This window comes from Megalopta genalis, chromosome 1 (assembly GCF_051020955.1).
Source record: "Megalopta genalis isolate 19385.01 chromosome 1, iyMegGena1_principal, whole genome shotgun sequence".
NCBI lineage: Eukaryota > Metazoa > Arthropoda > Insecta > Hymenoptera > Halictidae > Megalopta > Megalopta genalis.
The window spans coordinates 11,197,369-11,216,494 of NC_135013.1; the positions used below are offsets into that span (position 1 = coordinate 11,197,369).

Sequence of the window (19,126 nt, forward strand, 5' to 3'; positions counted from 1 at the left end):
ATAAAATTATGAAGCAAACTTATATGGTATCGATTACTTCTTCAGCATTCGTACCTCTTGCAAATCTTAATAATATTAAGCAATCATTTCTAATTTTTCATTAATCATCCATTCGGTCGTCAACCGACTGATTTTAAAACGGGGAGATCTCCCCGTTCGGTTGGCTAAGTATTAACACTTATGTCGAATGTGCAATTATAAAGAAACTAATAATAAGAGAACTTTACAAGTACATATAGACATAATTAAACCGCAAATATATCTTCGAATTCTCAATATCGATTTCTTCAACGGGTCACCCTCGTTGACGCGATCTGACAACTTCTTTTTATAGGCTTCCGATGGGTAAATTATTAATAAAAGCGATTCGAATGAGAAGGGCCTGTTGGGGAACTAGATGGATATCTTGATTGAATTACCCGAAATCGTACTGGTTTCTTGGAATGAATAATTTATGAAGCGCAGTCTGTATCTGGCACTGAACAACGTCTGCAGAAATCGGTTCAAGGTGTTTGTAATGAAACCTGCTTGTTCGCCACTTGTTCCCCTTCGGTGTCTAATCCCATTCGCGTTTATTCGGCGCGTCTACCACGACCCCAGCCTTAATTCGAAAGGCCTATTTTTAGATCTTTCGCTAAATTGCTCCTAATGAGGCCCCATCCTCCGCTCTCGGCTCTCGTCGAGGATACGCTATTGTGTTCGAACGGTCTCTCGAGCGGCGTCGATCCTCGATCGATCCAAGTTCACGATCAATTATCGATGATCGAGCCACGGTGTTTCCTCGTTTTGATTTCCCGTGAAAAATGGCCGAACCGTAAGTTATCATTGATCGTCGCTCTGGCAACCTTCGGATTCCTCCTCGATGATCACTTTCCCTGCTGCGAGCTTCGAGCTAGCGACTCATCCAAGACTGTATCATTGCAAACTCGCAATACACTCACAAGTACATTTTAGGTCATTAATACTAAATCTACCAAGCAGTAATACTAACTGGCATGTACTGCTTCACAAAAGTGAGAAGACCGAATTTATTTGGAATTTGTAAAGTTTTTATTATAAAACTTGCTCCAATAATATAACTTATTCAAGCGTTTTCCACGGAAGAGTCTCGGAGTTATCTTTTCATAATTGCAAAATAAGAAAGCGGTCACTTTGACCGCGGTGGGTTTAGTGTTAAGTATGAAATACATAAATTTTGATAGTAAAATTATAAAGTATGAATTTCATACTTAACGACCTAACATGATAAGAATGAAACATATCAAGGCACAATGGTCTGGGAATTCGCTCTCTGTGGCTTAAATTATTTTAACGATGTTTCAAGGTTTAAGGTTGTAGTATAGTGTAGGCCGTTGAATTTGTCTCGACACCAGCTAGAATTATATTTGAGTCAAAAATATGTATTAACCCTTTGCAGTCGAAGCTATTTGAATTCGAAATCCAAAACACGATTCCTGGTCTACAGTATTTCTATTTTATGTAATTTATTGCGATTTACGCATATGAAATCGAGTCTATTGACAAGCACAATGCAATTTTAATAGCTTCTTTTAAATATAAACGAGTTCAGAATAATTTTGAAAAATAGTATACCAATTTTTAGTGGCGCCGCAGAGTCGCCATTCGAGTGCAAAGGGTTAACATTTAGGAGACCAGTATTTTTTATAAAAAGATCTTTTTGATAGTTTTTATATTCTGGTACGTAGAAAATTGAACACTGATTTTTAACTTTCTTTGCGAACAGTTTGTTGCCAGACCATCGGAAATGTCTGAAAAATAGTGATTTGTTTTGAAACGGGATACGAGCGTTCAGTACGCAATGATACGAGACCAAAACATAAAATAACGTCCGACGTCTACTTGTAAATAGTATAATATTATATATAATATTATACCGTTATATTTATACTATTATATATTGTTATATACTTATACTTAGTATAATATTATATATAATAATCTTTCATACAGAAAAAGGCCTACATTAAACATTTTCAAATATTCTTTTATGTCTCGTTAAAGTTCAAATTGTTAAACACCTAATATTCTTCCTACATGGACGAAACAATTATTTCGACACGCATAAACAGTTGAAATACCAGGATGTCCCAAAAATGTCTCGCATTCCGAGAATGGGACGATCCTGAGGTAATTTGAAGTAAGTTTGTCCTTGGCGAAAATGCAATCCACGGCTTTGTTTACGAGTTATTAACGAAAAAGAGTGACCAATGAGAGGTGAGATATGCTGGCGCAAGGCGGAGTTCCGCGACCAATGAGCGGAACTGGGCTTCGCGCGCTTATTGGCTCGGCCGCCAAGCGCTAGGCGAGCTCGCCTCTCATTGGTCAGTGTTTTTCGTTAATAATTCGTAAACGAAGCCACGGGTTGCATTTTCGCTAAGGAAAAGGTTACTTCAAATGATCCCAGGAACTTCTCATTTCCGATTTGCCAGACATTTTTGGTACACCCTGTACAAGTGCTTACACGCATCTTGCATTTTGAAAGTGAAGCTTGCATTTTGATATTTTGTAACAAATAATTAAAATAATTAGTTTTAATTTCATACTTTTGCTTTTATAACGCTGTATCTAATCATACGGTTCTACGAGGTTGTTGATATCCTGGATTTAGAGTTCCAAGAAGTTGTCGGTAGATAGGAAACCAAATTTTGTTCAAATATGAAAGTTGAGAAATTGAATTTTGGTCAGAAATTATTGTTTCCCAGACCAGCGTGCAGTGGGTCTTCGTATAAATAATATATAATTATATACAATAATATATAATTATAATTAATTATATATAATATAATTAATATATATATAATATAATATATATATATATATATATATATATATATATATATAACTATAATATATATAACTAATAATACATGGCATAAATTATCTCTTCGGCATTCGTGTCCCTTGCAAATCTGAATAAAATGAAGCGATCATTCTTAATTTTTCATTAATCGTCCATATTCGGTCACCGATCGACTGAATTTAAAACGGGGAGATCTCCCCGTTCGGTTGGCTAAGCGTTAATGGTAGTTTTCCTATTGTATCGACGAAAGCTCTGTTTCTTCGCAGAATTGACGCCCGAAGAGCAGAAGATCTTGATCGACATAAGGCGGAAGAAGACGGAGCTGCTGCTAGCAATACAAGTGAGTCAATTGCCCTATTTCACCAAACCGTTTTATCCGCGACCCCGTTCCCCGGCTCGGATACGAGAGCTTGTCGTGAGAAAGCGTTTCCCGCGGTTTTATCGAGTGCTGGACGTCGATATTCCGTATTCCGTATGCATTGCTCTCTTACGAACTTTATAATCGACTTCGACAGAAATTTCCATACGGCCCATTGAAAACTCCTGGCAAGAACACTGTCCCCTCTTGCATCTTCTTCGTCCGTCCGCTGCTCTCTGTACGACTTCTCGCTTCGACGAAATAACATTGCCACCGATTTCGAATGAACCACGTGATTCGATACAAATTCGCGAACTCGGCGCAGTATTTATCATTTGCACGCGTAGACTGCGGATTCTTATGCATTGGGAAAGTTGACCAAGTGTCAAACAGCAGTTTGTCCTTTCAATCTTTATATTGCAATCTTTATAAGCGTAAAATAATTTATATATCGTTATTAACCCTTAACGGTCCAATGCCGTCATATACGCGGCAGAAATCAATAAAACCGTAAAATCTGGCAGGGAACATTGGAAGAATAGGCACGATTGTTTCGATGAAAATATATCAACGAAGTTTTATTTTAAAAAATGAATATCTCTTCTCTATATTGGATACAAAAATTTTCAGTAAAAAGTTTCTCTTCGTCTGAAAAACAGTCTGGACATTACACAGTGTGTAAACTGGAAATAAATAGTTTTGGTCCCCTAAGGATTAATTACCAGCAGCTTGTTGATTTTATGCATTTATGAGAAGCTACCAGTTTCTTTATCGCTGTTTCTTACAATTCACTTGGTTAAATTTTTATTCTGTGCGAAGAGATCGAGTCTAATCATCGGTAACCATAATCAGATTTGGGCACATTTGAAATATCATTTCAAGTAGCATGTTATTTTATGTTATAATTATTTTAAACAATTAGGCGGTTAAATTTGTAACATTGGTTCGCATCTTTTTGCTTGGAACAAATTGTTGACGAAAATTTCATAGAATAAAATCTTTTTGTTCATTATTATTTTCAGCGGTGTATTTCTTTTGGCCAATTTAAAATAAAGAAATAACGAAATCATTTACTATCGGAAATCGCTTTATCTCAAATAAATCGATATTATCCTTATTTTCAAGTGACGGTACTCTGAAAATAACGGTCTGAGATCAATTATTTCAAATAGTTTATCTCTGTTTCATTTAAAATTTGCCCAGATCCGATATCGCAAGAGTTCTATATCTTTCGGTATTTTTCTTCACGATTATCTATAAAAATGAAAGTTGCTCTAAACATCCACGATCGAACGCAAACCGTTCTCGATAAGACCATTTCTTATTGTGTTATCGGCGACCATAACGTCGTAAAGTCGGAATAAGGCTCCAGTTTCTCGGCGCGCCCTCGTTATCGTCGCGAGCGGCGAATGATCTCACTCATCAGTTTCGTCTAACGAAGCGAGTGACTCACGCTCTCAAGACCTCGATTCGGATAGATTTCTTCTCGTATTCGTGATAAGGCGGCGATAAGCCGGTCGTCGAATATCGAAAACGACGCGGGCAGCACTTCCGGTGGGAATGGCCATCGTACAGTTTTCCAGTCCCTCGTGCAGGTGTCCAAGGACCGCCTGGCCTTTCCGTCAGAGAGAACAGCTGGTTTTCTGTCCATGGGAATTTTTAACAGGGAACGGATCGTGCGGGAGTTCTTCTATGGGATCCATTCTTGCTATTCTCGAGGACGATCACGTTGACCGTTTTCAATGGGAAAACGCTGATCGCGACTGGGAACTGATTATGACTCAGAGAATCGGTTGAATAGCCCAAGTTGAGTCATAAATTATTTCTGAAGGTCTTTATTGTAGTCGCGCCGAGGCATCTTCTAAGGAGGACTCGTTTTAATGTCGCTAGACAATAGCTATTGGAGGAGGCTTTTAAAATGATAATAGAAGCTGAATATGAAAGAAAATCTATGTGTGTGTGCTTGTTGTTTGCGGTAATATATATATATATATATATTTTTTTTTTATTTATATATATATTTATATTTTTTATTATATATATATTTATTATTTATTATTTATATATATATTTATATTTTTTATTATATATATTTATTATTTATTATTTATATATATATATATATAATAATATATAATATATATTTTATATAATAATATAATATATTATATATATATATATATCGTGATGAAATACACAGCGAAAGAAATGGATAAGGTCCGACGTTGATCCACTTTGCAAGCACTTCGACGGCCGCGTCAAAAGCCCACAAAATTTCACAACGTTAACCCTTAGCGCTCCGTTGGCTCCGCTATGAAGACATACGTCATTTGTTCCGTAAATCCGAAGGCTCTGCTGCGGAGCCCAATGTTTCTAGCATGATTACACCGAAGATGCTACGTTTTTGTCGACGTTGGAAATTGTTATTTGTAGTGAAAACGTGTTCAGCGTGTGTACCATTACGATTAAAACATTTTTTGCCCATTTTTATACTTAGCAACAAAGCTCCGCTCAAAATAAGACTTCCTTTATCTCGGGTGCTTTGCTCGAAAAATGTGCCGAAGTTGCTGGTAGTGATATTTTTCAGAAAAACACTGTTCATCTTTATTTTAGAACGTCCGAAGAATATTTACTAATTTTTAATTCAATTTAATTATTAATCGAGCCGATTCCAGCGAAGATTAACAACAACAAAAATTCCGGCAAACTCGCGCAAAAGATATTTTTGTTTCGATAATTCCGTATCCGAACAGAATTCAACAGACGATTTGCGATGCTAATTTTATAATAAATCGCGACAAAAAACACGAGGAATATATTTATTTAAGAATCGCGAAGAATATCATTGATAGTAAATTTACCCATTTCGATGAGGATGCATTCGCTGCTTGGAAATTTCGGTCACAATTCACGATGTCGGTGCACTGACCTCGCACAATGTTAAGTAGATACCATTACGATTTAATCTTTTCCGTTCAAAATAAGACTTCCTTTATCTCAGGCGCTTTGCTACCAAAAATGTGCCGGAGTTGCTGGTAGGTAGTACTCGAGAAACGCGTGGAGCGCTAAGAGTATTTTATTCGATTCGATTAAAATTGCGAAGCAAAGTTATACGACATCGATTACTTTTTCAAGATTCTTGCCTCATACGAATCATAATAAAACGAAGAAGTGGTAACGGATTAGCGTAAGAATTGAGTTTTGAAAAATAAATTTCAAATAATTCTGTCACCCCACACATGGGTGACGCGGTTAGTTAACACGTTCCGTGCCGAGGCTTTTTTTACTCGAATCTTCACACTTTGATATTTTACTAAAACTTGATGTATTACGTGCAATTATTAATTCTCGTACACATAACAACGTAACAAAAACTTATCAACGCCCATTCTTGCGGTGGAAATTGATTCTTCGGTTCTAAATTTCTTGTAAACAATTTGTTCAGTTCACTGAGTAAACATGCAAGCGTGTACCATCGATGGTACACGTGGCACGGAACGTGTTAAAGCGTTAACAGCGTAATTGCGCAATACGCAATTTTTAATAGCGTAACTGCGATATACTTTATTAATCGTATAAATAGGATGAATTTTGTTAATAATACAATTACGATGCATTTTCTAAAGAAAAAAAACTCCGCCGAATCGACTTTTACAATACTTTTCGCGAAGTTTTTACGTGTACGCGACTCCGGCCGTCCAAGTGTTGATCGATGAAAATGACACGCCCCGGTCAGCTAGCACGTTGGGAAACGGACGCTTAAATCCTGAAACTGTTCCAGAAACGGCTGTTTACGAACTCATAAAGGATCTTCGTCGTTCGAGGCTTGATTTGTGGATATTGTGGATTTTTTGGATCAAGGCCCCACGATCCACTTCGCGTGCCATTAATCTTCATCGATAAAAATGGCACGTCCCGCGGTCGACCGATACATTGGCAAATGGGCGATTAAATACTGGAAACGGCCTTGGAAATTGCTGTTTACGGCCTCGGAAAAGGTACTCCGAGGGCGAAAGAAAGAGGAAAACAGCGAACAGCATACACGCGATCTTTCCACGAACGCGGTGAAACGAACCGAAACGAGACAAGAACGCAAAACGTCCCCCGCCCAAGAAGTCGTCGATTCCCCCCTCCGCCCCCCCACCCACCCCACTCCCATCCCGACAAACGCGCCTTTAATGACAAAGGTAATTTGTGTCGCGACGAGGCAGCATCGTCGTTTCAGAAGCCGGTCGCGCGTCTCCTTGTCCAGTTTATCATTCGTTTTGTCCCGTCGGTGACCATTGTGCTTTTCTCCTTTTAAATCCGCTCGCGCGGAGGGAGAGAGGACAGGTCCAACCTGCTGTTGTCGGGACCAGCGTGTTCTCATTCCGATCTTGCCGAGGAGATAGGGGTTACGAAGGGAGCCCGTGACCATAACCGCAGACGCGAGTCTCGGGTAAAGACTGGTCAGGTGCTTTTTTTCCATCCCCCGGATCCATCTATGGAAAGAGGATCTCACTCGGCATCGAGCTTAGACCCCGCGATATCGCTTCCCAAGACCGCACCTCGCAGCCTGAGCGAGCTGTTGTGTTGCAGCTACTCGAGAACTCTTGTTCACGGGAATCTTTCACTTTTCAACGTTGTCCGGTTTGTCCTCGGCTTATGGGACTTTTGTTCGCCTCGAATGGAGCATCGTACGTTGCAGGTTCCTCTGAAAACGATACTGGTCGAGATCTATACAGTAATGTCTCCCTAACTGACGCTCGGATTCTGCAGAAAAATGGACAATTTGGGGAGAGGGGATACGATTATTCGCGAAGGATTACGGTTTTGTATAAAATACGAAAGTACTATGTATCGATTGGACAATTTTTAAGAATGTTATCGACGAAGGGATGTTCTCGGGGATGTCTCAGTAGCAAAACTACCCTATCAAAACGTTTCATGCAAAAACGTCGAAGACAACTGTAAGAATCGTAGGAGGTTCAAGAATACAGTAATGTCTCCCTAACTGACGCTCAGATTCTGCACAAAGATGGACAATTTGGGGAGAGGAGATACGATTATTCGAGCCTTGGAGCTCGTTTTAATAGTTGTTGACAATTCGTGATTATAAAAATGAACCGAAAGGATCGAATAATCGTATCTCCTCTTCCTAAATTGTCCATTCTTGTGGACAATCTGAGCTTCAATTAGAGAGACGTTACTGTACCTTGTCCTTGTCGTTGAGAACATCATCGATAGACTGCGGATTTTATGCATTTATGGTTAAAACGGCGAGATAAAATAGCGAAGCGTAAAACGAATCGGAAAAATTTGTATCCGATTTTTATTAAGTTACCATCGCGCTATTGTTTCGTAACGGCGAGATGACGGCATTTATTTCGATATTTCGCCATTTTTATTTTAATGTATGTTTGGTTTAAGAAATTTATTCGATCATTTTCTAGAAAAAGGTCTTTATGATTTTGACAACTTTGAAATTGAATATGTAAAACCGGTAATTTTTACCGGATCAGTGGGTGACGAGGTTCATAATATTGCTGTATTTGCTTCAATTTATTCAAACGATTAAAACAAGAAATACATTTTTATTTGATTTCTGTGTTTTACAATTGAGTTAGACAATTTTTATTTCGTGCGAAGGTCCGCAGTCTACTAATCAAGCAGTACATATTTTACTTTAGATTTTGCTATGCTGGATAGGAGTCAAGAAAGCTTTTTATGTTTACCCCTTTGTACAATTCCTTTGAATTCCTTTGCTCGATATAATAATTAATGCTCCGATAGCGACCATTTTCGTCATTATACAGTTGACGATGATCTTTATGACCATTTTCCTCAATTCTTAGAAACCTATTTTATAAAATATTTGTGGACTTTTTCGTTTTTCAGTTGTTTCTAGTCTAACAGGGATTTATTTAATTTAATTATAGAGGATTGAATAATTAGTTGATAATTAAAGAAACACTGAATCAAAAGAACGAGGCCACGATACACCGTAAATAAAAAGAAAGGTGTCAATCTAATTATAGATAAACGCTCTATTGATATTTTATTCTTAGCTAGTGCATAAAATAATAAAAAGATGGATGATCGCGCTTCTATTTGAAAATGAAATAGGAAGGTTTGGGAAACTCGTGATTCCAGTGTACCAGTCAAGGGTTAAGGAATTTCTGAGAGCATCTTTGTGCGAATCCATTCATGCGCCCTTCTATTTTAACTCTAAAACAAAGACATTTCTTCCGAGCTAAAGCATTTCCATTTCGTACGATTTCATTGATTTTCTGCACATGGCATCGAGTCCAGTTGGTCATGCAATACATTTTTAGAAATTTGTTCAATATAGACTTTGCGCTTTATCTAAATAAGATTCTATTCTCGTGGGTGATTTAAAAACAAAAATTATTCACATCTTGAAATTATCAATCATATTATTAAACAGTTTTGTTATATCCTCTGAGAAGGGAAATCCGAATACAAAGGTATGACAACGTAAAAAGTCTTTCAAAAAATGGCGTAGCCATTTTCAGCGGCCATTCGTTCGCAAAACTTCACGAGTGATTCGTTAAGCAATGGTAATAATTAACAGTCGAGAGACTGAGGGACATAGGTAGCAATTATAATTACTAAATAGTTTTGTTATATCCCCAGAGAAGGGAAATCCAAATACAAAGTTTTGACAACGTAAAAAGTCTTTCAAAAAATGGTGTAGTCGTTTGCAAAATTTCACGAGTAATTCGTTAAGCGATGGTAGTAATGAATAATCGAGAAACTGAGAGACACAGGTAGCAATTATATAATAATTACTAAATAGTTTTGTTATATCCCCTGAGAAGGGAAATCTAAATACAAAGTTTTGACAACGTAAAAAGTCTTCAAAAAATGGCGTAGCCATTTTCAGCGGCCATTCGTTTGCAAAATTTCACGAGTGATTCGTTAAGCAATGGTAATAATTAACAGTCGAGAGACTGAGGGACATAGGTAGCAATTATAATTACTAAATAGTTTTGTTATATCCCCAGAGAAGGGAAATCCAAATACAAAGTTTTGACAACGTAAAAAGTCTTTCAAAAAATGGTTTAGTCGTTTGCAAAATTTCACGAGTAATTCGTTAAGCGATGGTAGTAATGAATAATCGAGAAACTGAGAGACACAGGTAGCAATTATATAATAATTACTAAATAGTTTTGTTATATCCCCTGAGAAGGGAAATCTAAATACAAAGTTTTGACAACGTAAAAAGTCTTCAAAAAATGGCGTAGCCATTTTCAGCGGCCATTCGTTTGCAAAATTTCACGAGTAATTCGTTAAGCGATGGTAATAATGAACGGTCGAGAGATGAAGCGACATAGGTAGCAATTCGGATCGGAAAAAGACTCGGAGACAAAGCAATATAGCGTTTCGGTTTTATCTCCCACGTTGCTCCGTCGTAAAAACTGCTCACGTGGATGATAGACGGGGGACGTTTCCACGAAGGTTGGGATCTGTATAAGATACGGGTTGTCGGATCTATTTCCGTGTGAAGTTCAGAAACCCGCGAGGACAAATAAAAATGTTCGAGGTAACTTTGCCCGATGCACGCGTCAGCTTTTTGCGGCTCGAAAGGCTTTGTTGCTCGAGTAACGCATCTAATGCGATACGAAATTGAATTTTTTCGTAGACAGTAAGGTGAAATTTAATCGGTGCGATTGCGAAGGAGAAACGACAGATTAAATAATAATCAGCTTATAAAGAGTCCACTTAGGGATGAAGAAAAAAGTGGAGATAACACGGAAAAACCTACTCGCAATCGGAATATGTACATAGATAAGATTAGTCCACCTTTTTTCAGATACCGACGGATTCATGCACCGTTCGATCGAGTCTAGACTTTAGTAATTCGTCGAATGAAATATCGCCAGGGTTATATGTACGCTCGGTTCAGCTTCGCGTCGGGTGGTTCTCGTGGGGTGAAAAATGAATCTGCGGGAGAGGTTGCGTAAGGACAATAGGCTGGATACTGACAATGGGGCTTTTTGAAAGGAGGATACTAAATAAAAGTGCAATCCCCCCCTGGTGCTCATGAATTAAAAATGCTTCGTCGAAACAAATGGCATTTACGCGGCGCTGCGGGATCGCGGACAAACGAGAAAAAATTATATCTTCCGGAACGGCATTAAAGCTAACGCTGCAGCCGTTGTGTTTCCAGGATTAAAAATTTTTATCCTGCACGGACCGTTTTAGAAAATTACCAGCGCAGAGTAGGAACGTCTACTGTAATCTGCAGTGGTAGCTAGATCGTTTTAGAGATTACGAATGGTCAAATAGTCCTTGCGTTCGAATTAATGCTAGAGGATTTTACGCTAAAATGAAATTTTATTAAATTTTTTAATTGTCTTCTATCTGTTAAAAATATGGGTCCGTTTGGAAACAAATAGCATTCATGTTTGGTAGATATAAAGCAAGGAGTTGATGAAAGTGTTGTTTCATCTTCGCAGCGTAAACAAAATCATTTAACCCTTTGTACTCGAATGACGAGTCTGAGGTGTCACTTGCTATACCACGTTCCAAAATAATTGTAACAGTATCAAATTCGTTTATATTAAATATATAATTATTATTATTATATTATTTTTAATTATATCAATGTATAATTATTAAATATATAATAATTAATATATATTTAAAAAATCTGAAATATGTGCAAGTACCAATATGCACAGGTCAGAAGACATGCTTTTCTGACCTGTGCATATTGGTACTTGCACATATTTCAGTTTTTTAAAATATATATTAATTATTATATATTTAATAATTATATTATATAGTAATAAATCCTAATTTAGAATTAAAATAGTTCAAATACTTGGAGTGCGAAGGGTAACTTTAATAGAAAATTTTAACGCATCCTCTACTATGAATTTGAAAGTAAAAAGGATTAATTAAAAATTATACGCCTTGGACCAACGTGAAATACTATTTTTTTGTTAACGATATCGAGCCATTGCATACATTAAATATAGATTTTCTTTCTTTTCAAGGAGATTAGCAACGATAAGGAAGTGTTCTTCGAGTTCAAGGGATCACCAAGAGGAATTATATCGCCATTCTGATCTTCATAGAATATTTTAAGAGGCATTTATTTTGTAAGGCATTTGCTTAAAGAGTCACGGTTCGTTTATGAAAGTCCAGTTGTTGTCCGTAGAGATCGGTTTCAATTTGATAAAAGGACGCTGGACCTCCCGAGCCACTAATTTGCGAGCGTGTGACCGGCGCGTTACGGAATCGCATGAAACTCGGTACCGTTAAACGCTCCAGTGTCACGGCCGGCAGGTAATATCGCACACCTGTATTAAAAGCCGGACATTTCTCGGACATAAAAAGCCTGAGAAACATCCGCTTGTTTGCGGTAGTTACTTAAGGCTACGCGTTAAAGGGAAAGGATACGTTGGCGCGTCTTGAATTACTTTGCGTCTCTCTCTCTCTCTCTCTCTCTCTTTCTCTCCCGCAGTCGGTAACAATGGTACTTTTGCGCGCGTTCCCTGGCAAGAGAACCGTTATTCTTCGAGGAAAGAAGATACACAACAATGCGGAAAATTAACTAGACGTTAAAGTGCACCGTCAGGGAAACTCATTAAGAAGGGATACACGCCCTTCCGTCTTTAATGGGGACGTAAAGTGAACGCGAAACGACCTTCGAAACCGTTCCCACGCGTTTCTACAGTCCTCTTCGTTAGCCTGCCCGCTCTATTCCTGGTGGTAATTGCAAGTTTCTTCGTTACCGTCGCTCCATACCTTCGCCAGATGGCACTATAGCGCGGTTCTTTAGGCGTTTCTTGGTGCAGTAATTTTTTGAATTCACATCAATTGATTTGTTATCATCGGATCGCAGAATTCGTGTATTTAGAATTAAACCGGGTTCGCAAAACGTAAAAGAATGGAAACTTTAGAAAAATTGAGGTTTGCAATTTTTTTTTTTTTATGAAAATTCTTTTTGTTATAAATTGGTCTTTAATTAACTCTTGTTGTTGTCTAGGCGTTGGTTCAGAAAATTTCGATTTTGTGAAAAGATCCACGTTCTATCGAGAGTTGTTTAGAAATAGAAAATATTTAATTTACAGGAAATTGAATTTCTTTTTTACTTTTGGTATCCGATTATCTTCGATTAGAGAATAACAGAGCCTTTATAATAGAATATTAATGAAAAGGATACACATTGGAAGAAATAATTGGTGATGCAGGAGGTACATATATACAGTTGATAATATAGAAATTTTTGTTTTCAATTTCTAATTTATAGCGCAGATCGTTTTGAAAGAATCTGCGAAGTGAGAACGAGCGTATCTAGTAATATTATTTTTAACATTTACTATCTTAACATCATTTTCAAAAAAATAAATATCACTGTGATTTAACAGGTCTCTACTTTATCCGTCGAATGAAAGTCGACGAAAGAGTCGTACGAGGGCACTGCATACACGTTTCCCAAAAAAAGAAAACGCTTTCTAATTTATCATTGCAAACGAGTCTCGTTAACAACGCGCCCTTGAATAAGGTTATTGAATCCAGTCAGGTCGCCGAAAGGTCTCGTTGATTAACGAATAATTGTTTATACATTTCATGAGAATTATCTGCGGAGTATTCCACTTGATTAGGGGAAAAGTGCAATATTCCCGGAATATCTTCCTTCATTTACGCGGTTTACGTACACCGACTACGTTGAAACCACGCATAAAGATTTATGTACTTTCATTTCGCCAGTAGCCACGACAGTCAACTTAATAGCTTACGAGCCGGAAATCAACTTTTAATGACTAACACCGTCATATCTGCCTTACAAAAATTCCAGGATGTCTCTTTGATAACACATTTCCGTGGTGGTTGATAGGATTCCGTGTTTCCAGACTCCCGATTGCTCTAGTTCTTCGCAGGGCATTGAAAGAATAATTCACCATTATCATTGAAAAATATAGCTTAAATTAATATAGCTTAAATTGTAGCTGCCAGTTTCTATCGGGCGACTCATATCCTGTTAGAAATAGTATTGTAGCCTCCGTTAAGTATTGTAGCATTTACTAAATATTACATCACTCACTAAATATTATGACATTCATTAAGTACTATAGCATTTAATTAAAGCTTTATACGAGGAATTAAGATAGCAATACGATGCCCCCTCGAGTCCCTAGGTCCTCTCGTATTTGACTAAAAATTTAGTTAATCATTGTCACAGCTGTTCTAATTTGCCTTTAGCTGAGGACTTATAAATCTTTTGATTATTTTTAGGTTATTTATATTTATATTGAGTTTATTATTATTTTTAATAAGAATATTTATAGAAATATTTAAATTTATGGTTTTATTTGAGCGAGTAATCGATAATTTTAATTGTATGAAATTTAGTTATTTATTATATTTAGATTGGGTAGGTTTGATGTATATTAGAGTTGTATTATTTATTTCTGGATTTATTATAATTTATTCGGTTAATTATATAGAAGCAGATATTTATTTATTTCGTTTTATTTATTTATTATTATTTACTTTATCAATATGTTTAATAATTTATTTTTAGAATATTAAGAATTATGTTAGGTTGAGATGTTTATTTCATATTGTTTAGTAATTTATTATGAAAATAACAATAGTTTAAATTCAGATGCTTTAACGATTTTAAGTAATCGGGTGAGTGATGTAGGGATTTTGATATTAATTGGTATTAGATCGATAAACGGTTCATGACATTTATTGTTATATAGTTTAGGGTTAATTTTTTTACGGATCAATAGCATAGCTTTCAACTGTCCAAAATTGTTTACAGATCCATGGGCCCAGGCAGCTCATGGTAATAATCGCGTGAAACGTCCCTGAACCCGAGCACAGACTGACAATTGCACGTTCATGGCGCCACTTAATCGTAGGCATGGCCCACGGACTTATGGTATTTCTCCCATAGTTGGGTTAATAGATCGCCAACTATAGCGGCGGCTGATTGATGCCAATGACTCATTCCCGACCGTTGTTCGCCCAGTGTCGCTAACTCTCGGGGACACTTTTCATAAAGAGCTTAATACGCTAAAGCTGTTGACCTTAGACGTTAATGGATTAGTATCCCCCCCTCGAACGAGGTAATTGATTTCGTGCGACCTAATTAAAAAGTTTGATGGATGGGTTTCTTGATATTGGCGAGGTCGAGGAGCGGCGGAGTAGAGCCTTTTTCACCGCGGGAAATCGCCTCTTGAACTTATAGCTTGCTGCATCCTTTTGCATCTTGAAGACGGCGGGAGCTTGTGCCATTTATTTTTACCGTCTCGCATCCGTGGCATTACCAAATTCGTCGAATTCACGATTTTAAGTCCAGATTTAAAAATTAATGTCGAATTTATTTTATTTCTACTCGAATTTATTTTTACATTGTTTAATAAATGTTTGTTTATTAAAGTTAAGATATTATTACAAATTGCATTTATGAAATATTATTCTGTTTTCTAGAAATCATTTTTTTTTATTAAAATATATGATTTTAAATTTTATTATCTTCTTACAACTTCCATCCTTTGGATACTGAAGATGAGATGGTAGACATATGTGCCACTTATTTTTGCTATTTGTTGTATCTAGACGGGATTCTTTGTCTCTGTGACACTAGTAAATTCGTTGGACGCAAAATTGTAGATCCAGGTGAAAAAATGAATTTAGTTATAGCGTAGTAGAGTAGATTAAATTTTGTTAGAAGGTACTGAAAGGTACTAAGGTACTCTCTGTAATAGCTGTTAATCCTATAGGTCCTTCGTTCAATAAATTGTTACGATTTCGAGGACATGTACATGTAGAGTATCGAACATTTCGTTAGAAAACAAAATAGTATCATCTTATTATAATATTTTCACCAGAGAAATATCCTTCACGTTGACCAAAGAAATTTTGCTCTCCCACTTTGATTCTTACAAAAAGTTAGTTTTTAGTAGACAAATAAACTGCAATGAACTTATCGAACGCGACGATCATTCTTCTGTATCGAGACTGAACATACTCAAACGATTTTTGAAAAAAAAAGAAAAAAAGAAACAGCATTTCGTCAGCTTCTTGAACTTGACCCTAAACGCCGACAGCTCCCGTCTCGCATAACAGAACTATTTTCGGAGCTGCGTAGCTCGTTCGATGGCGAACAGTATACAGGGTGCGACAAAATTATGGTACTTCCAGGAAATTAGGGCTTCACGAGGTGATTTGAGGTAACTTTTTCCATAGCTAAAATGCAATCTACGGCGTCGTTTATTAGTTATTAACGAAAAACAGTGACCAATCAGAGGCGAGATCATCTGGCACGAGACGGCCGAGCCAATCAGCGGAACTGGGTTTCGTTCGCTCGTTGGCTCGGCCGCCTTGCGTCAGCCGAGCTCGCCTCCCATTGGTCGCTGTTTTTCGTTAATAACTCGTAAACGAAGCCGCGGATTGCATTTTTGCAAAGGAAAAAGTTACTTCGAGTCACCTCAGGAATCCTTCGTTGCTCGCTCGTACAATAATTTTGGAATATGCTGTGTGCTGTGGCGTCTCTTTTTCAGAGCGTGCACCTAATATGTGTCGCGATAATCAAGCGACGATGAGAATCGAGTGTCGCTGTTAAAATATTCGATCAAAAAGACGGTTTTATTTTATAAAATATATACAGGCTGTCCCAAAATCATGGTATTCCCGAGAAATAAGGGATTCCTGAGGTGATTTGAAGGAACTTTTTCCTTTACAAAAATTTTCTCCGAGGCATCGTTAACGAATTATTCGTGAAAAACACTGACCAATGAGGGGCGAGCTCGCTCGGCGCTAGGCGACCGCGCCAATCAGCGGGAACCGAGCTTCGTCCGCTCGTTGGCTCGGCCGCCTTGCGCCAGCCGTGCTCGCCTCCCATTGGTCGCTGTTTTTCGTTAATAACTCGTAAACGATGCCTCGGAGAAAATTTTTGTAAAGGAAAAAGTTCCTTCAAATCACCTCAGGAATCCCTCATTTCTCGGGAATACCATGATTTTGGAACAGCCTCCCATTGGTCAGTGTTTTTCGTTAATAACTCGTAAACGAAGCCGCGGATTGCATTTTCGCAAAGGAAACTGTTACTTCGAATCACCTCAGAAATCCTTCATTGCTCGCTCGTGCAATAATTTTCGTACACCTTGTATATGTTCTTACACAACGGTTCGTCCATGGCACGCGGGTTTCGCCTTCCATTTAATGTAATTAAACGCAGAATCGAGATGTTGTTGACTCTGTATGGCACTCGTACGAGCTCCGTTCTAACCACAACAAGGCTGCAGCCGTCAACAAACCGTCGGGGCCTCGTTCGCCATCAGTTTCGACAGCGGGATATCGGTGTTCGCGCGGACGTCTGTCGGGCGGCGTCGTTTTCGGCGGTTCTCGATCGGAGATTCGCGTGGAATAGTCGACGGGATCGCGGCGTGGTTTACGATCGGTGGCTCGTGGAAACGGAAACATCGCGCGACACGGTCGGTCGTTTGGTCGGTAAATTCGTCGAGCGAATTTCCCCGGAGATTCTCGCGCTCGTCGGCCCTCTTAAATGGATTTAATCGATTTAGCAGTCTGTCGTCTGATCCACGTGGGTCCCGACCCTCGACACCCATGACGTCAACCTCTCGTCGAACCAACGGAGAACGGATCTGCTCGTGTTGCTTGTTCACCGTTATCTGGCTTTTTCGCGGAGAACGACGACGGACTCGAAAGGTGAAATCTCATCACGATAGCGTTGTTTGCTGGCTAATTAGGCACCTACCTGGAAGAGCGCGCGCGGATTTTCGAAAGTTCTCGGAACATAAGTGAATCGATTCGCTATCTTACGGCTGATTCTTCGTCAAACGCTTTTTCAAACGGTGTTTGCGGTGTTTGAAACATCTGTTTAAGTTTGCACTCGAGTGAATCGTTTGAACGATTTGTCATCGTCGGTGACAGATGGAAGTCTAACAATGATTTATTTCCTTCTTTGAATTTCTTGAGTCATTTCTGTGTGCGGTTGTTTTATTAGGAACACATTCTTTGCGTACTGAATTGTTCGGAACAGTGTTTGTTGTGCTGTCCGAGAGGAAAGAATAATTCTTTTCAAAAGATTATAAAATCAAACACGCTGCCGTATAGATAAAATTTATGGTGAAAAGAAATTTCCGTGTGTTTGGTTTCTATTTGCGGCGATTGCTAAAGAACATATTTATTTTACGTGATGCATTCGTATTTACTGTTTATGAAATAATTGAAAACCGGAAGCAGTTACGCCGACAACGAAGATCAAAGTTTCAAAAGAAATCAACTTAATATCATATATATATGATATTTGCTGGTAGCAAAATGATTTTTAATGTTATAGCAACGAGAAAACCGCACGAATTCTTCCCGGTACCTAATTGTATTTGGCGTTCTGCGAGCCTCACTCCGATAGACAATCGGAGCTTCTCTTTCTCTGCAAGAAAATACGTAGCTTTGACAATCGTTAACCCTTTCGCTTTAGCGCAGAAATCGTTGCATAATCCTGGCGAAACGTAGGATACCAGCGTTTAATATTTTTGCTATGTTAACCCGCTGGTTTGTTTAACCCTTTCGTGGACAACCGGGTACTTTAGTACAGTAATGTCTCTCTAATTGTCGCTCGGAGATACGATTATTCGAGCCTTGCGACTCATTTCTATAGTTACCGATTGACAACAGTTATAGAAACTAAGTGCAGCGCTCGCACAATCGTATCTCCTCTTCCCAAATTGTCCATTTTTGTGCACAATCTGAGCGTCAGTTAGGGAGACATTACTGTATACGTTTCTACTAATTTCTTAATACGTTAAGTGCCCGATATGAACTCGAAAAATTCACACAATATCAGAGTCATTTAACCCTTTGCACTCGAAGCTATTTTAACTGTAAATCTAAAATAATTTTGTCTGATTTATAGTATTTTCATTTTATACGACGAAGTGCATTTTACGCGTGCGAAA

At 38.0% G+C, this 19,126-nt stretch overlaps 1 protein-coding gene across 5 annotated transcripts in view; it reads left to right on the top strand.

The window, feature by feature from the left end:
• Positions 1-19,126, top strand: part of step (cytohesin steppke) — a 148,364-nt gene that overhangs the window by 2,792 nt on the left and 126,446 nt on the right. For 2 of the 5 annotated variants that reach the window (XM_076521311.1, XM_076521309.1), the window contains exon 2: positions 3,088-3,161. In XM_076521311.1, the coding sequence (XP_076377426.1) occupies positions 3,088-3,161 (74 nt within the window). Of the gene's footprint in view, positions 1-694; positions 815-3,087; positions 3,162-17,728; positions 17,874-19,126 lie in introns of those variants that run through there. The other 3 variants (XM_076521314.1, XM_076521315.1, XM_076521319.1) reach the window with 3 other exon arrangements.